Source organism: Astyanax mexicanus, chromosome 1 (assembly GCF_023375975.1).
Source record: "Astyanax mexicanus isolate ESR-SI-001 chromosome 1, AstMex3_surface, whole genome shotgun sequence".
NCBI lineage: Eukaryota > Metazoa > Chordata > Actinopteri > Characiformes > Acestrorhamphidae > Astyanax > Astyanax mexicanus.
The window spans coordinates 8,301,770-8,321,267 of record NC_064408.1 but is presented as its reverse complement, the minus strand read 5'-3'; the positions used below and the strand labels follow the sequence as shown (position 1 = coordinate 8,321,267).

General features: G+C 36.3%; 3 protein-coding genes across 3 annotated transcripts; 2 read left to right on the top strand and 1 right to left on the bottom strand.

Moving 5' to 3' along the window:
- Window positions 1-632: 632 nt before the first annotated feature.
- Window positions 633-3,900, bottom strand: bbln (bublin coiled coil protein). The gene is made up of 2 exons (XM_007252081.4): window positions 3,578-3,900; window positions 633-2,102 (listed from the first exon to the last, which is right to left on the bottom strand). Exons 1-2 carry the CDS (start codon window positions 3,660-3,662, stop codon window positions 1,864-1,866), a joined length of 324 nt encoding a protein of 107 aa, XP_007252143.1. The 5' UTR covers window positions 3,663-3,900; the 3' UTR covers window positions 633-1,863.
- An 830-nt stretch (window positions 3,901-4,730) lies between these two features.
- surf2 (surfeit 2) lies at window positions 4,731-10,225 on the top strand. The gene is made up of 6 exons (XM_007252080.4): window positions 4,731-5,066; window positions 6,451-6,602; window positions 7,098-7,201; window positions 8,386-8,592; window positions 9,806-9,942; window positions 10,119-10,225. The coding sequence occupies exons 1-6, from the start codon at window positions 4,992-4,994 to the stop codon at window positions 10,206-10,208; spliced, it is 765 nt and encodes a 254-aa protein (XP_007252142.3). The 5' UTR covers window positions 4,731-4,991; the 3' UTR covers window positions 10,209-10,225.
- A 1,704-nt stretch (window positions 10,226-11,929) lies between these two features.
- Window positions 11,930-17,585, top strand: LOC111192170 (uncharacterized). Its single transcript, XM_022668811.2, has 2 exons — window positions 11,930-12,032; window positions 13,894-17,585. Exon 2 carries the CDS (start codon window positions 13,947-13,949, stop codon window positions 15,810-15,812), a length of 1,866 nt encoding a protein of 621 aa, XP_022524532.2. The 5' UTR covers window positions 11,930-12,032; window positions 13,894-13,946; the 3' UTR covers window positions 15,813-17,585.
- Window positions 17,586-19,498: the final 1,913 nt, after the last annotated feature.

Sequence of the window (19,498 nt, the reverse complement as noted above, 5' to 3'; positions counted from 1 at the left end):
TGTGTTGTACTGTTAAAATTAGAAGAGACACACAATAGGATACAGGACATTACACAAATACACAAACACGCACACACACACTATAAACTATGAGTTGTATATCTAAAGACAAAATACAGTAGGTATTACACACAATGCATTATAGCCTATGGACTTTATCTGGAGATGTGTTGACCAGGAATGACTTAATAATTTAAGTTAAAAAAAAAAAAAAAGACTTACATTTTTTGCATGTACATTTGCATGATTTCAGTGTTCCCCTTAGCTCCAGTCTACAGCTTTAAAGACTCATTAGCTAATGTTGGGCCTTGTCCCAATTACAATACAATGGATACTTATTAGTGTGCAAATCTGTTTGGGTCAAAATCTTCAAATCTGAACAATGAATCCAGTTTCCAGTCCAAATCCTTTCTTCAAGATGGTTATTTTTAAAAGCTATGTATTCCGTGTTTTCATGTGGACAGGAGACAATCAGTATTGTTAATATAGTTAAATCTCAAATACCTTCCCTTTATGCTCCTTCTATAGTAAACTACATAACTGATAAAACTATAGCATTTACACACTGATCTACATATAAATAAATATATATATATATATATATATATATATATATATATATATATATATATATATATATATATATATATATATATATATATATATATATGTTCTAGATTTGTTCCATTACAAATATTTAATGCTCTATTTTGCTTTGTGATTTCTTGACTTGCATAGTACACTAATTAAGAAGTACTGAAGATACAGGTGGCTATAGCTTGATGAAAACTACTAGTGTATGTCAAAAATGTACAATGCCACTGAAAAGTTACCTTATTTCAGTTACTCAGTTTAAAATGTGAAACTCATATTATATAGATGTATTACACACAGACTGAAAACCCAAAAATCAGTGTCTCAGAAATGTTTAATATTATATAAGACCAATTGGTAGTTTTGGCAGTGTAGGCAGTTTTCTAAATCCTGCTGGAAAATAAAAGCTGCACTGCACTGACTTTAGACTTGATATAACACAGTGGAACAACACCAGCAGATGACATGTCTCTCCATTAAACCATCACTGATTGGTGGAAACTTCACACTAGACCTCGAGCAGTTTGGACTGTGTGTCTCTCCACTCTTCCTCCAGACTCTGCTCCATTGATTTACAAATGAAATGTAAAATTTACTGATGATCAGTGATGGTTTGGAGAGACATGTCATCTGCTCAAGTCAGTGTAGTTTTGTTTTCCCACAAAATCTTACAGCACTTCATGCTTCCCTCTGCTGACAACTTTTATAGAGATGTGGATTTCATTTTCCAGCAGTACTTGGCACACTGCCCACACTGCTAAAAGTGTCTTTTATAAATGTTTTAAATTTCTTGAGATGCTGATTTTTGGGTTTTCTTTAGTTTTCATGAGTTTCACATTTTGAACTAAATTACTGAAATAAAGTAACTTTTCATTGATATTCATTTTGAGATTTTTTGAGAAGCACTAATAGACACTGGATTCAAGAACTCTGAACTATGTGCCAGTTCAACATTCAGGACAGGGCTGAGGAACAGTAACAGACATTCTGGACAAGCTAGTTTAAAAAAATAAGAATATGATATTAAATTATATTGCCAGATATGATAAACAGCCTATGCCACTCAGCTGACCTCATCTTACTGCAGACATGGAGCACAGTGCAGACAGACAGACTGCAGGACTGGAGGTGATGAACACTGATCTATATCAGGACCAACATGCTGAGGAATATTGAGGCCAGAGCAGCTCTACAGCATCGCAGGGATTCATCACAGCAGAAGGAGTCTATACTGGACTGGACTGGAATATAATTTCCACTCCACTGTGACTAACTGGAAGGTGAGTCTTCATTAGAGGAAGAAGCAGGAGGAGGTGGTGGAGGAGACGGGGGCTGCTGTTTCTGATCTTTCTGGTCCTTCTGGCTCAGTTGAGCCCGGAATTCCTGCCGGGCCTGCCGGTTGGACTCCAGCAGTTCGTGCAGTTTTCCGTTCAGGGCATCGTTCCTCTCCTCCAGGTCATCCAGACACGAGTTGATCTGGTCCAGCATGGAGTTAATAGCTGCATACTCTTGGTTAATTAAAGAAAAAGTACAATTATTTTTTAATTATAGTGTCAATCTGTTTGCTATTTTATTGGTACATTAATAATACTTTTAAAATAGTAATAATGCTTTTATTTTATAATAGTACTTGTACTGATAATGCAATTGTTTTTTTTTACTTGGTTTCTAAAGTAAGAAAGTTCAAGGCATCATTATTCTTAAAGTAAGCACACTAAACTACGATTCCCACAATGCACTGTAAGAAAAATGGTCACACTCTTTTAAATAGAAATTATTTTGATATATCCACCTAATAAAAGGATTGTAAATTGTGCATAATGATTTGGATCATGTAATTCTTATGCCTAAACACTAATTTTTTTTACTTTAAAATAATTTTTACATCATTTACATTAATTAATTATTCAGAGTAACCTACGTCTGAATCCTGTTACACATCTTATAGTGTGCAAATTAACTGTCCGTGTACTTTGGCACGCAGACACATCACAACATGCAGATCAGACAATCAATAATACCGCCCTCCTGCTGACCTACAACTCTCTGGGTCTCACCACCATCAGAGGCACACTGCTGCTGCTGCAGCTCAGCCAATCAGCTCTCCTTTCTGACCTGCCCCTAAACCCATACCCATCATCACCCAGTGCCCCTCCCAAACTACCCCTCCGATTTTTTTAGCCTTTTTTAATTAATCTGAGCTGAGGGTGAGGTCAGCTAAAATCAAGGGGTTTAGTGCCCCTTTAGGAGGGAAAGAAATTCAAGTAATTAATGCTTGATGAGTTAACTGAAAGCCTGAATTCCAGGTGACTACCTTATAAAATCTGTCATCTAAGCAAGAGGTGCTACTTTGGATAATCTAAAATATAAAACATATTCTGGATTGTTTACCTTTCTTTTACATTTTTTTCATAGTTTAGATGATTTTATTATTAAAATAATAAAAAAACACTACATTTAATTTGTGTCCAAACTTTTGACTTGTACTGTATATTAACACAACATAATAAAATTGTTATTTTCCTCCATTAATGCTATTTAAAAACTGCTCTTATTAATTGCCTTATGAATACATAATAGTTAGACCTTTCCATCTGAACCCTTGCTGGAACCCTAGAGGTCATATATAATATACATATACATATATAATAAACTATTATGAATGAATTAAATGAATTAAATATATGATTATAGATTAAATCTACCCTAAAATATGTTTATTCCTAATTTAAACCCATCATAATGGCCTAGTTAGCTTCATGAACAACTTTTCCGTTCCACCTTAAATCACGCGGCCGTTACCCATACACTGTCTGGTCACTCAGTTCCCTGTTCAGTACAGTACGCACTGAATCTCTTAAGGTGGAACGGAAAAAATCCACCAAGAAGCTATGATCGAAAAAAAAACTGATTTATTCAAGCCCAGAGGTCATAAATGGCTACAGACTCGTGGTTAATGAGATGACAGTGATCATTAACTCACCTTCCTCATTGAATTCATCCTCATCATCAATAATTCCGTCATCTGCTGTCAGGTTAGGGTCTCCGTTTGGTCCGGACATTTTCATCTCACTCAAAATCACCCCAACTTCACCAAAACAGCGCGATTATCAACAGTAAAACAGCCGCAAACTACACACAGCGGATATGAATATAACCCCACAGCACTGCTCTATCTCATCCCGAACGAATACAGTAATTTAAAAGCACAGTTTTAAAATAAAACCTGAATTAAAGTGCTGTTAATGCGCCATAGAGATCCCGCTGCTGCGGCTACTGTATCAGCTGACTGACAACCACCACACTGAGGCCCTTTAACTGCCTGTCGAAAATAAAATAAAATAAAATAATAAAATACAATAAAATAAAATAAGAAGGGGGGTTACAAATAATTTACTATCTACTGTGACATTATTTAACCTAAACTAAATTACTATGCAACTATTTTAGCTTTGACATATTTATTTATTTTTTTATGCATTTTTTTTAATTATTATGAATTTATTATGAATGAAATGGCATACAGTTGTACCCAAAAATGTATTTAAAAATATTTAAATAAATAATTAATATTAATGTGTTGATATATACTTTTATTATATTATGTCTACAGTGTAATTATTATTTTATTATACTTTTTATTTCGTGACAATTGTACTATTGTTTTATTTTTATTTTTATTTTTATTATTATTATTTATGTAATAAAATGTTTGTCTAACATCACTTCTTATTATATATTGTCTACAGTGTGATTATAATGATTATTTTATTACTCTTTTTTATTTTCGTAATAATTGTACTATTATTTTAATCCATATTAAATGTTTTATTTCTTTTATTTATGAAACTTCCTTAATTTAACGATTCAGTTTTATATATTTTTATTATTATTTATGACACATACTGTGATTTTTTTATCATTATTGTTTATTTTTATTGTTTTGTTTGTATTACGTATAATAAAAATACATATATAACGATAGTAAGAATATTTTTTTATTATATAATTATCAAAGAAACACCAAAACAGCATCATGTGTTGTGTAATCTTTATTAATCTTTATTACAAAATCTTTATTAGCCACGACTACATGGGCTTTTATTTTGTATTGTTTTATTTTATTTAGGCGCTCTGCAGGTTGCCTTTCTGCCTGGAGGACCCTCAAAAAGCAGCATGGCCGCTCAGATCACACAGTAAATAATACACAGCAGCAGAAAGTTATCAGATCTAGCTGTGTGTTAATAATCTCTGTAGATTAATAATCTGCTGCAGGTACAGAGCTGCTGATCTGTGAACTGGTTTAGAATATCAGTATGAAAATCAGATCAGTGAACTGAAACAAACAGCTGGTTTATTTCCACACGTGGAGGATCTTCAGCTTCAGATCTACAGAGATGGATGAGCTTTCAGCTGAGCTCAGGAAATTTCTCCAGAACCAGCCTTTTCTGGAGCTCACTGATGGCAAGAAGGTGCTTTAATACTTCTTAATATATGACATTTATAGATGTGTGTGTTCTTTATTTGTCCTGGGTATAATATGTATAGGCTCAATCTTGCATGTAAACTTTTCTAGATGTTGGTGCTGCTTATATACTCCATGAGAACTTCTTACAATAAAGCCTTTATTCTTCATTACATGTGTTCGACAAATTGTTGGAATTAGGTTTGCATCGATGTGGGAATTCTGGGCCAATGCCAATATCAGATATTAGGGGTCTAAGAAAATATTAATTTGATATATATCAAATAATCGCAATATTTTGTTTTGCAATACTGTATTAATTTAAAAAAATAATTATTAGCTTAGATGTCAAGATTGGGGTCAGAAGTGGTTCATTTTGTGTGGTGATTAAACCGCGACCACTAGATGGCAGTGTTGTACAGTTAGATCTATTCACTGTTCTGACTGGATTTAAAAAAAAGTTAATTATTCTTTTATTGAGATTTTATAATTGTGTTTTTATACTATTACAATTTGAAAGAATTCCAATATATTGAATGGTGACCCCTGTATCATGATTTGTATTGTATTGGTAAGTTTTTGCAAATACACACAGCTCTATCAGATATTACATATGTAAGTTATATAGTTACAATACCAGTGAAACGTTTTGACACACCTAATCTCATTCAATGTGTGTTTTTTCTTTTTTTTTATGTTTTTTTTTTTTTTGCATTGTAAATTTAATATTAAAGACTATATTAAAGATATACAGGAATACATTCTGAGTAATTTAGTAAACAAAAAGTGTTAAACAAACCAGAATATGTTTTAGAAGTAGCTCCTACATAGCTTATAAGTAGCTTCTAATCTCCTAAATGGTATTTTAATCTCAGTGTCTTCATGAGGGAGAGTCACCTGGAATAGTTTTCTCAGCGTCTTGAAGGAAGGAGTTTCTGGAGGTGCTGAACAATAGTTGCTGCTGGTTTTTCTTCATGCTGTGAAGCTGCAGCTCATCCCAATTAAACCACCTCAAATCACCATCTCAGTTCATCAGGTTTAGATCAGGGGATTAATGTGGAGGATTAACACTTTTTTACTGTTTACTACAGAATTCTATACAGTAAGTGTCCCTTAATTGTTTTCATGTCTTTAATATTAATCTACAATATAGAAATTGCTTTATATAAGTAAATTAAGCAAACAGTGACTGAGAAGGTGTGTCTAAACCTTGGACTGCTACTGTATCTGCAAACTTATCATTTATTTACCTTATTTTTAGGGGCATGGCAAAAGACACAGGACACAATACTGGTTCCTGTCCCATGACATATGGCATGTCAGTCAGTATACTGGCCTTTAAGGGATTATGTGACAAGTCTAGTCTAATCAAAACTGTTCTCCGCTTTCAGGTCAAGTGCACTTTGAATGGACACGAGTTTCCCTGCAACCTTACAGAGCTGCAACATTTCATATCTGGAAATAAATACAAGAAACTGTCTGCCAATGCTGAATTCAATTACAGCCAGTATGAACCACATCTGGTCCCCAGTACCAAACAACCGTAAGTCCAGTCACTGCTAATATCTGCAGGTTTCTTATAGTTTTTGTGTGTTCTAAATATCATTAGAAATCTTATCAGATATGTTTTTTTTTATATATATATAAATAGGCCCGAATCCATATTACAATTTTTGTACCCTATTTTTTGGACATAAGGCGCACAAGATTATAAGGCAGATAATGCAACACTAGTAAGGAACAGGGGTACAGCAGCATTAGCATTAGCAATAACACTACACTGAGGAACCCTGAGTGTTCCAGTAAGCCTGGAAGATATTAGCTAGCGGTTTGTCCCAGGTAGCACTTAGCCCAGTTAGCAACTAATGCTAATGCTGCTTCAGCCTTGAATCTTGGTGCCGGAAAGATAAACTGAGGCTAAGGCGAACATGATTTTATTATTGTTTATTTATATTCTGACCTCTTATTTAAGGGCTTGATTATAATATCTTGTTAGCTTAGCTGTATTAGCTAACATTCAAAGTTTCTTTCACTACAGAAATCACCTTTTTTGCAAGCTGACCCTGAGACACCTCAATCGAGTTCCTGAGCACGTTCTACGACACATTAATGGAAAACGCTATAAAAAAGCTCTAGGAGAATGTAAGTACCTCTCTAATAATGACATGAATATTTTATTATTAAGATTTAGGATCTAATTTTAAAGATGTACATCTGAAGAGGATAAAAAATAAGCAAATATCAGGAATTATAGATTTATTGGAGTCACGGAATAGTAGTTTGGTATTGGTAGTTTCACAAAATTTAACATTCAGAATTCTTCAACGCAGGTATTCCTATTTAATTTAATTCCTTTCTAAGTATTAGGGGTGTCGCGATTTTGATTTTTCATCGAAATCGATCGAAATTATGTCATGGTCTCGAGCATCGAAGTCAAAAAGCGGATCGATGATCCCTCCCGCAAATGGCGCAGCACACTGTAGCTCAAAGAGCAGCTCTTTCTCCAGAGAATTTAGACATTCTCATCTTCTTAAAGAAAAACTTGAAAATATAAAAATAACAGTTGTTTTGTCTAGCCTGAAATATGTTAATAGTTTTGGTACCTTAAGGAGCATCTTTCTCTCAGATGAAGTTAATAATGTATCTTTGTTAAAGAAAAAAACTTGTCATTCTCAGGAACCGAAAAAGTCTTAAAGTCTTATTTCTCATGTTTAACTGTAACAGTAGGATAGAGTTCAGTTTGTTAAGGCTTTAATTGTTCTATTATTTTATACATGACTATTCCTGTATTTTTTTATTATATATTTTATGTTGCACATTGCTGCTACCAAAAAAAGTCACTAGATGGCATTACAAATATATCTTAATTAAATCATTTAAATTTGACCATTAGTGCCTAATGTGGTGTATTACAGATCACTTGTATCACTTTGCATCACTTATATCAAGCCCACCTTTTGAGATAAGATATTGTAAATTTGATAAATCAAACCAATGAATGACCATAGACTAATCTAAAACTGGCATAGGCCTCTCTGCTGTAAAAAAAAAAAGAAAAAAGAAAATCGAGAATCGAATCGAATCGTGACCCTAAAATCGGAAATAAAAGTTAATCGAGGATTTAGAGAATTGTGACACCCCTACTAAGTAGTGATTTTAGTCTCTTTAAAGGTGTTCTAGGAAGGGTAGGTGCGATTACTGCAGCAATAAAATGGATAACATCTCGTTTTCAGATGCTTGTTAAGGTCTACAAACTCTTTTGGAACACACACACGGTACTCTGTGCTAGACCGGCCATAAATTAATCTAATCTAATCTGGTTTCAGATGAGGAGTGTGTGAAGCAGGGGGTGCAGTTCGTTCCAGCCCGTCTCAGACACAAGAAACAACGCAAGCACACAGATGATGGCATGGAGAGTGCCAGCGAGAAGCAACACAAGCCAAAACAGAAGCAGGACAGTGGAATCTGGGCCCCCAGCTCCAGCGACGAGGAGGGCAGCGACTCAGAGGACAGCATGTCCGACCTCTATCCACGTGAGTGTCCCACACTCCAGCTCTTAAAGCACAAAAACATGTATGCTAAAGTTGATCGCACACTGAATTTAATGCTGAGAAGTCCTCTGAAAATTAAAAAATACTGTTCCTATTGCAGGTATACATGCCAGTGCTCCAGAATTCCCAGTATTGTTCTATTCCTCACCATATCAGCATATCATACTGCATTTTTCAATATTATATTAAATTAAAACCAAAACAAAATCACAAAAATCATGAATACACTATATTGCTAAAGTACTGTATTTTTGCACTATAAGGCGCACTTAAAAATCCATTAATTTTCCCCTAAAATCATCAGTGCACCTAAAAATCTGGTGTGCCTTATTTATGAATTTTATCAGTCAGTTTTTAAGAAGCAGTAGAGCCAATCTGCTAAAGTACAGCGTTATACAGGAGTTTCAGTTTAGTTCTCAATCAGTGTAAACATGGATCAGTATTAGAATGGATCAGTATTAGCATTATCCGCTAACCACAGCGCTAGCTTTTTCTCCGTTCAGAGGTGAATATTATCAGACTGCAGTCTGCTGCTAACCCCGGTTAACACTGCTGGAGCAGCATTAGCATTAGCCGTTAAGCGCTAGCTCTAGCTCTTTCGCTGTTCAGAGACGAGCATACTGGACTTTAGCCTGCATTTTTACCATGTTAAAACAAGCCACATGGGACGAACTTTTAGCTGATGTCACCCTGGCTTACTGGAACAGTCAGGGTTTCTCTGTATGGTGCTGGTGGTTAGCCTCTAATGCTAATGCTGCTTCACCCAGCCTTCATGGAAATCTGGAAATCTAACCTTTCTGAAATAAATGGTAAACGGTTTACTCACCCAAATAAACAGTTTTCACAAGAAAAAACCTTACTATTGTCATACTTATAATCCTACATCCAATACATTGTATTGCACTTGGTTTTATAAACCTGTGGCCATAGAGTTTAGTTTCAGTGATGGGTAAATACTTCTGGCAATATAGTCTATATGACCACTTTAAAAGAAGCTGCTCAGCTCACTACAAATGCTAATGACCATTTTCTTATTTATAACGGGTGCCTAGCATACATATATGTATTCATATACGATATAAATATTTATCCCACTGTTCCATATGGTTGGCGTTAATTTATATACTGAATTCTGGCACATCTAGGCCAATTACTGCAGATTTAAGATTATGTTCTCACTTTCTGTTCCCCACAGCCACATTGTTTACTCTAAAGGAGCCAGAGGAGCAAGAAAAAATGGAGGAAGATGAAGACAATTTCCTGACAGATGAGGATGATGAAATGGAGATTTCTGAAAAAGATGAAAAACAAGCAAAACAGAAACGCAAAAAGGTCTGTTAGCATTTAGGAAGAATGTAATACAATTTAGACCTTGAGATTTAACTGTGAAAGTATGAGGTTAAAAATATTTCAAATGTATAACTTGTTGTAAATAAAGGTTGTACAAGGTAATATACTTTTATTATATTTTAAATATAATTTCTGACAGTGTTGCACTTCTTTTGCAGGTCCAGTCTGCTGGTTTTACCAAGAAATTGAAGAACAACAGGAAAAAGAGAGGTTTTAAGCCTGCTGGCAAAGTTAAAAAAGCTAAATAAAGTTCTGTGTGCATTAACCCTGACTCCACCTTTCTGACTATGATTCTGAATATGTCTCATTCACATTCGCATATTACTGCTGATATCTGTGAAAAGAAGCCAAATCAGTATTATGAAGGATTAACTGTCTTCATGATGTCTACAGGTGCATTAAAAAAATAATAATTATCTATCTAAGTGGTCTATTTTAAGTGTTTATTTCTTTTATTTCTTTTATTGTTGACTATTACAGCCAATAAAACCCCAAAATCAGTGTCTCAGAAAATTATAATCTTATATAAGACCAATTGATACTTTTGGCAGTATGGGCAGTGTGCCAAGTCCTGCTGGAAAATGAAATTCGCATCTCCATGAAAGTTGTCAGCAGAGGGAAGCATGAAGTGCTGTAAGATTTTCTGGGAAAACACTGCACTGACTTTGGGCTTGATGTAACACAGTGGACATGGTTTGGAGAAACATGTCATCTGCTGATGTTGGTCCACTGTGTCATATCTCATTTCTGCCGAAAAAGGGTGTCCTTCACTAAGTTATAATTACACAATGCTAAGTTATAATTACGAGATGCAAATTACAACTTGGTATCACATAATTATGACTTAGTTTGACTTAGCAGTAGGTCGAAATGGGATTCTATACCACTGAGAAACACTGCTGCCTCTTTAAATTTAAAAGAAGATATATTAAGGACTGCTTCCTAAAATTTAAAGGAAGATATTAAGGACTGCTGCTTTAAATTTAAAAGAGAAATATTAGGCACTGCTGCTTTAAATTTTAAGTACATACATTAAGGACCTTCTACGGTGCATACTGCCTTCCGCTTGATGCGGGCTGGGATAGGCTCCAGGAACCTTCCACCCCCGTGACCTTGAAGGATAAACCGATTGTGACGATGTATGGATGGATATTAGGGACTGCTGCTTTAAATTTAAACAAAGCAATATTTAGGACTGCTGCTTTAAATCTAAAATAAGAAATATATAGGACTGCTGCTTAAATTTAAAAGTGAAATATTAAGGACTGCTGCTTTACATTTAAAAGAGAAATATTAAGGACTGCTGCTTTAAATTTAAAAGAGAAATATTAAGGACTGCAGCTTTAAATGTAAAAAGGAAGTATTAAGGACTACTGCTTTAAATTTAAAAGAGAAATATTAAGGACTGCTGCTTTAAATTTAAAAGAGAAATATTAAGGACTACAGCTGTAAATGTAAAAAGGAAGTATTAAGGACTACTGCTTTAAATTTAAAAGAGAAATATTAAGGACTGCTGCTTTTAAATTTAAAAGAGAAATATTAAGGACTGCTGCTTTAAATTTAAAAGAGAAATATTAAGGACTGCAGCTTTAAATGTAAAAAGGAAGTATTAAGGACTACTGCTTTAAATTTAAAAGAGAAATATTAAGGACTGCTGCTTTAAATTTAAAAGAGAAATATTAAGGACTACAGCTGTAAATGTAAAAAGGAAGTATTAAGGACTACTGCTTTTAAATTTAAAAGAGAAATATTAAGGACTGCTGCTTTAAAATGAAAAGAGAAATACTAAGGACTACAGCTTTAAAAAAAAAAAAATTAAAGACTGCAGCTTTTAATTAAAAAGAAGTATATTAAGGACTCTAGCTTTTAAAATTAAAAGAGAAATATTAAGTACTTCTGCTTTTAAATTTAAAAGAAGAATGTTAAGGACTGCTTCTTTAAATCAGTGAGGAGGGGAGTGGGGGTCCGTCGCAGGTGTATGACGTCACCGCAGCGGGAGTGTGTGTTTATGTGGCTCAGGGTGCTGAAGAGGCTGAAATTCAGTATTTATATAAAATACACCGCGTTTACAGGTAACCATTCGCTCTCTCTCTCTCTCTCTCTCTCTCTCTCTCTCCCTCTGTGTGTGTGTAGCTATAGAGCCGCTGCAGTAGCACAGTGCAGCACTGAAGCTGTAGCTGATGAACACCCTGATATAAAATTGAAAACAAAAAAAACAGCAAAAAGCAGATGATAAACCACGAGCTGTGAGGAATGCAGCCTTACCCATTCACACCCTCATCTGAAATTAAGGATTTTTATTCATTTATCATCTTAAAGTTTAGACTACCCTGCTAAAAATGCAGCTAAAGACCAGCTGCTCATCCAGTAAAACACACATTAGGATTAGTTTCTCAGGGGGTTCTGGGGTAGGGGTGGGCGATATTGATCTAAAATAATATCACGATATTTCAGGGTATTTTTGCGATAACGATATACTTGGCGATATAGGAAAACTAAAATAATTCATTCGTTTCAGGAATATAGTATAATTCTATACCAGTATAATAATGTGGCAAAATAAATAATAAAGCATAAAATAATGCAGTATTGCAGAATATTTAGTGCATGCATATAAACTGCAAACTAAAACAGCTATACAATAAATACACCTAAAGCTTCACAGTAAATAATAGACTACTTTTAAGACAGAACAGCCCTATTATCACAATATGGATTTTTAATATCATGATATTTCTGTGTCACGATATATTGTATACGATATAATTTTGCCCACCCCTATTCTGGGGTGATTTTTTTTCTTTTATCGGGGGTTCTCTGTGATTTTATTCCTGTCTGGAACGACCATGTATGTGTTTTTCTCAGACGTCCTCAGAGAAAATTACAGAAAATTATCTACTGTTTTTCGCTAAACTCCATGGTCCTCTGGTAATTTTATTCCCATCTGGACGCACATCTTTGAGTTTCATCTCCTTATGTTTAATAAAATAGCTATTATCCTCACCTATAGCACAGTAAAGGCAGAAATGACTGCAGTAAAAGCGTTTTTTGAAGGTAAGTAAAGGTTTATAAAATACTACTAATGAAAAAATATGCTTTAGTGCCTCTGTAACTTTTTACCTTAATTATTTTAAAAGAAAAGTGCTTCCTACAAATAATTATATTAATATTTATAATTAATATTAAATTGCAATACCAGTACAGAATACAATACCATCCATTAAAAATGGAAAAATAAATGTAGATTCAACTTAGTTTTGGGATGGGACTACTAAAGGCAGAATCACTAATGGTATTAGTGAAGTTCTAATTAAAGTAGTAAAGATTAGCTTTGTTACCCTTAGAACTCAGGAATATGTTTAATAGTGAAAGTAAGAGCATTTCCACACTCACAATGCAAACAAAGGGAGATCCGGGGATTGGGACTAAACAGCTATGTAGCTTAAGAAAACCACTTATCAGTAAGGCTAACTGGCCAAAATGGCTTGGGTTTTCTAGAGACCTTAAAGATTGGACTCTGGAGCAATGGAGGAAGTTCATATGATTAATCCAGATTGAGGTCAGCTGACTACCTGAATATACTGAATATAGACCAGGTTATTCCATTAATGGATTTTTTATACCCTGATGACACGAACATATTCCAAGATAACAATGTCAGGATTCATGGGGCTGCAAAAAAGTAATTCAGGGAGCATGACATCATCATTTTCACACATGGATTGAGAGAGTTCACCACAGAGTCCAGATCTTAAGCTCATTGAGAATCTTTGGGATGTTTTGGAGAAGGCTTTTCGCAGTGCTCCAAATCTCACATCATCAGTATCTTTAGATGAATTCCTTTGATTTTAGAAGAAACAGGGATTGAACAGGTGCCCAATTACTTATTTTTCTATGCACACGTGCACTTATTATTGTATTTATGTTTTTTAGGAATGTACTTATGAGGTCCGTGGAATCACCTTGACCAAGCCTGGCTGTACACCATGGCAAGCTCGACTGTGAAGTTCACCTGGTGTGCTTGCCGCAATTACAAAATCCAGTCCAAGGACACCCACGACAAGTGCTTGCTTTGCTTGGGCATTCAGCATGCCAAGGAGGCCGTCCTGGAGTACGGCAAGTGCCCACACTGTGCCAAGATGGACTGGAGCACCTGCATCAAGCGTCTCACCAAGGTGCAGGAGGTGATGCACCAGGAGACCCAGCAGAAGAAGAACGAAGCTGCTCAGGCTGGACTTCAGCCCAAGCTGGAGCCCGTGACTCCACCTGCATTGGTTACAGAGTCCAGACCAGTGAAGGTGGCGGCTGCCACACCAACCACTTCACGGACTGATATGGGGGCAGCAGCTCCATCATCTTCAACTGTGCCAGTGATGTTCACTATTCTGTCTCCATCTCCTGGACTGTCTGAGCCTAATGCTGGCATTGTAAAGGGAACATACGTATCGCGTTTAGCCTTGCAGCATACATCTGACTCTGCTCCATCTGTGGAGCATCCAAACCCTCCACCAATGCCTTCTACGTCCCACAAAAGGCGCCACTCTTCAAGATGTCACTCCTGCTGCACAAGACACTCAAGCAGGGGTTGCGGACGTAGGCGAAAACGTTCCCCATCTCCATCGTCTTCATCATCCTGGAGCTCCTCCTGTGAATCAACCTTCGAATCATCTGTCAAGGGCAAGAGGGCATGTCGAGAATCCATAAGGTCCGCCAGGCTGGAACGAAGAAACGGACAGCTCTTAGAGATGGTGCAGCAAAAACTGGAAGCCCAGCAGAGGGCAATGCAAGTGCACTGGAGCATGCTGGAGAGAAGGATTGAGGTTCTTGAGAAGAAAGGATCCTCAGCGATTTCTCTTCCAGATTGTTCAAATACTAATAAAAATTTGGAAATCTCCCAACCTTTCAGCCTCTCAACCCAGGTGGATCGAGGAGAACAAACAGGTTTAAATGTTGAACCCATGGTGACTGGATCCATTGACCCATCATCAGTTGTGGTTAAACAAGAAGAAGGGCAAATGGGTATCTTAGTCTCAGGTGTCTCAAGTATCTCAAGTGGTTCAAAGCCAGGTTTGCCACTTGAGGGCGAAGGAGACACTGATTCTCAGCCTCAAACTTTTGCGAACGACATGCAGTTGCAAGAGGATCTCGCGTCCGAAGAGTTGCAGAATCTCGTAAATCGTGCTGCCAAACATCTGGGCGTTGAATTTCCAGCATCGCCAAACTCCTCTGACCCACCACTTCCAACCATGGTGCCGGAATTCGAAGATTTGTTGCAAATCACTTGGTCCAACCCAGCGAGCTCAAAACCCTTCAGGCCAATTTTTTCAGAGTTGTACAAGCTCCACGACTGCCAGTCCTCAGCTTACGACCACATGCCTCAAGTCAACAGCTTCATGTCCGCCATCTTTCAAGCGGTCAGTCCCTCAGAAAACAAGGAGCGCTCCATTCCTTCAGAGCACTGGAAGTTCACAGAAGCTCTCGTGGAAAAGGCCTACCAGACTGCAGGCATGCTGGCCAAGACTGCTAACTATTTGCGATACCTTTCAGACTATCAGAAGCATCTTCTAGCAGAGATCTCAGAGGAACTGTGTTCTCAAAAGCTTCCAACTGTTCTAAATGAGCTGAAACTCATCGGACAATTCATGCTACAGCTCTCCTCGCACCAGGCGGAACTGTCTGGAAGGATCATGGCGGCGTCGGTGGCTGTCAGGCGACAGGTATGGATGGCCAAGACCAATTACACGGATTCTGTGAAGGCGACAGTTGCTGACCTACCGTTTGTTGTAGGACATTCAGTTGGGGAGAACGCAGCTTCCAGCTCAAGTGACGGGTTGTGCAGACAGGAGACTTGAAGATGTGCCTGTCCTACAAAGTTCTATGTTTCTGCTGTAGTTTGAAGACTTGTTATAATATGTGATATGGCTGCTATTGTTGTGATTGATATTTGATGAAGTCTTGGTCTGATTTTAATGGGATATGATCAGCCATTGCTTTACAACCACCTGCTTAATATAAAACGAGTAGGTCCTGTGAATTATGGTAGTTGGACCAAGGCCTGATAGTGGGTCCAGATGGATGGGGCATTCCAGTTATGAAGTTCTAAAGTGTGGGTATTTAATGCTTTGTGATCCACAGGGTCATGTGTGTACAGGGAAAATGTCTTAAAAGGCCACTATCATTGCTACCCAGCATAGACAGCACAGAGCAATGGGTGATGATGATTGTGACCAGTGGCTTCTGGCTAGAATTGTCCATGTGAACAGACAAGTAACTCTGGAAGAAACAACCAAATCCACATTCAATGCAGGAGGACAGTGCATTGATTTTCATGGCAAGATTCCTGGTACACAGTAGTAGTTCCTATCCCATGACTTTTGGCATGCTTAGCTATTTTCCACCCCTTGACAGTAAATCAGGGTTTTTACATATACCTGCCAGTGGTGTTAATGTTATGGCTCTGATCAGTGTACCTTCAAAACAAACCTCTTTTCCTTGGTGTAGAAATTAATGGTCACTACTGTTGACTGACTGAAGATGTTAATACAGGTTATTTATATATCATCAGGACAAAAACTTGTATCTCCATGTCTATTGATGTTGATTTATTGATGTGTTTTTACCCATAACTTATAAACATTGGTTGGTCTGTAAATTGTGGAAATACAGTGTTTCATGGGGGGATGGAAATAAATTGTTCTGATTACTTAATGAGATGTATGCCACCAGCACCTACAGTTCTCCACAAAACACTAATATTTAATTGACTAAACCATATTGGCAGAAAAAATTGGGACACCTGCTCATTCATTGTTTCTATGTTAACTTTTGTTGGTGTAACTGTCTCTACTGTCCAGAGAAAACTCTTTATACCCCTCAAGCCCACACCTGGCATTAGGCATAGGGCCAAAATAGGTTAATGTTTTGCTGCTTTTAGAGAGTCCTATTCTATAGGCAGTACTTCTCCACAGGGCCTAGACAAACTGTGTGTCTGTGTGCATTTACATTTATTTGCACATCAGTGTCAGAAATGTAAGGTTGTAACTTAAAGTAGCTGAATGCATTTATTAGAAGGGTGTCTACAAACATTTGGACATCTATTGTAGGTCCATTGACCTGTTATTTTTTTTTTTAGTTCTTTCTCAGGTAAAGTTACTGCTTTGGAGATGCAAGGTTTTGCTTCTTCAGTGGCATAATATTTACTGTAAAAGCTGGAGTGACCAAGTACAGCTATTAAGGGCCAGTTTTACATCTCCTAATTATCTTCAACACTATACTTTTTAAATTTAGTTCAATATGCATTGTAGTTTTTCCATATTTAAGCCTAGTCCACTAAAGGCAGCCATATTTACAGTATATGGTGTCAGAACCAGAGTTCTTAAGTTCTTGTCCAAAATCATCACACTGCACTGCATTGCTCTAAATTTGACGTGTGAAATATTAAGACTTTTTTTCTTGTTTGATATTTTTACTATGCTTGCAAACACGTACTCTGTATTGCATCAGATGTTTGTAACGTAGATATTGGACACAGATTAGAAAAAAGTCAAACTACTTTCTATAGCTTCCCTGAGACCAACAGCTTGCATACTTGTATGTATGTGAATAAAATAACTAAATAAACAGTACTGTTGAGTTGAATTAATCCTTTTGTGCTTCACAACATTATGATCACCTTTTGTTTCTCCACTGATTATGTAGGATATGTTGTAGTTCTATAATTACAGAATGTAGTCCTGTATCTGATCCTGCATACTGTATTATGTTAATTTTACTGTGGTGGGTCATGATTCTCAGCACTGCAGTGGATCAGGCACAGTGCAGTTGTGATGCTGCTAAACACCTTAGTGAATATTCCACGAACAGCAACCTGTGAGCACTGATGAAGGACTAGAGAAGTAGCAGCTATTGGTAGGAGTGTAGAGTGAGTGACACAATGTTTAAAAACTCTACATGATAAGTGTATACACACCAACCATCATAGCAGCCACCTTCCTTTATATCTTTAATGTATATAAGGACTAGGTGTAGATGCACTGATATGGGAATTCGGAGCCAATGCCAATATCCCTTATTACACGTGTATATACAGTACCAATCAAAACCTTAAATTCACTAGTTTTTATTTTAACATTACTTTAAAATTGTTCTGCATTGTAGATTAATACTGAAGTCATCCAAACCATAAAGAACTATGGAAACATATAATTATTTAGCAAACAAAAAAAGGTATACATCAGAATTTGTTTTATTTTTAGATTCTTCAAAGTACACCTCATGCTTAGATGACAGCAACTCAGTCAGCTTTATAAGGTAGAGTGACATGGAATTCAGGATTTCATTTAACAGCTGTGCTGAATTTCTCAAGAGTTAATTACTTAAATTTCTTGTCTTTTAATTAGTTTGAGAGCATCAGTTGTAAAGTGGTGAAGAGGTAGAGTTGGTATACAGTGAATAGCTCTATTTTAGTAATACTCTAATCCACATTATGGGAAGAACTACTCAAATAATTAAGATATAATATAAATAAATGAAGATCAGTCAATCAGAAAAACGTATTTGAAAGTATCCTCAAGTGCAGTCGCAAACACCATCAAGTATTGAAATACTGTATATCAGTACTTTACAGGTGTTTAGACAGTGCTGAGTGTTAATCAAATTGAAATACTATACTTGTGCATCTCAAAAAAATTAAATATCATTGAAAAGATGCTTATTTCAGTAATTCAGTTGAAAATATGAAACTCATATATTATATAGAGGTATTAAACACAGAGTGATCTATTTTAAGCGTTTATTTATTTTATTGTTGATGATTATTATGACTTACAGCTAATTAAAACCCAAAAACCAGTGTCTCAGAAAATTTGATTATACAAGATCAATTGGTACTTTTGGCAGTGTGGACAGTGTACCAATTCCTGCTGGAAAATGAAATCTACATCTCCATAAAAGTTGTCAGCAGAGGGAAGCATGAACACCAGCAGATGACATGTCTCTCCAAACCATCACTGATTGGTGGAAACTTCGTCCTAGACCTCGAGCAGACCACTCTTCCTCCAGACTCTGCTCCCTTCATTTACAAATTAAATGTAAAATGTACTGATGATCAGTGATGGTTTGGAGAGTCATGTGTCATCTGCTGGTGTTGATCCACTGTGTTTTATTATCAAGTCTAAAGTCAGTGCAGTTTTATTTTTCCCACAAAATCTTACAGCACTTCATGCTTCCCTCTGCTGACAATTTTTATGGAGATGCGGATTTCATTTTCCAACAGGACTTGGCACACTGCCCATACTGTTCCAAAAATACCAATTGCTCTTGTATAATATTTTAATTTTCTGAGACACTGATTTTATTTTGGCTGTAAAACCATAATCATCAACATGAACTGAATTACTGAAATAAAGTAATTTTTCAATGATATTTTATTTTTTGAGATGCTTTAGTATACCTGTACTGTACAGGTGTTTGGTGGATGATGAGACGTATAGACAGCACTGAGGGCTGATCAGTCAGTACACGTGGCACAAAGCAGTGC

Excerpts from the sequence above, each read along its gene's own strand:
- LOC111192170 (XM_022668811.2), top strand. The coding sequence starts at position 13,947 with ATGGCAAGCTCGACTGTGAAGTTCACCTGGTGTGCTTGCCGCAATTAC.
- surf2 (XM_007252080.4), top strand. The coding sequence starts at position 4,992 with ATGGATGAGCTTTCAGCTGAGCTCAGGAAATTTCTCCAGAACCAGCCT. Across the intron at positions 5,067-6,450 it reads AGCTCACTGATGGCAAGAAG|GTCAAGTGCACTTTGAATGG; the intron begins GTGCTTTAATAC and ends CTCCGCTTTCAG. Across the intron at positions 6,603-7,097 it reads GTCCCCAGTACCAAACAACC|AAATCACCTTTTTTGCAAGC; the intron begins GTAAGTCCAGTC and ends CTTTCACTACAG.
- bbln (XM_007252081.4), bottom strand. The coding sequence starts at position 3,662 with ATGAAAATGTCCGGACCAAACGGAGACCCTAACCTGACAGCAGATGAC. Across the intron at positions 2,103-3,577 it reads GGATGAATTCAATGAGGAAG|AGTATGCAGCTATTAACTCC; the intron begins GTGAGTTAATGA and ends TAATTAACCAAG.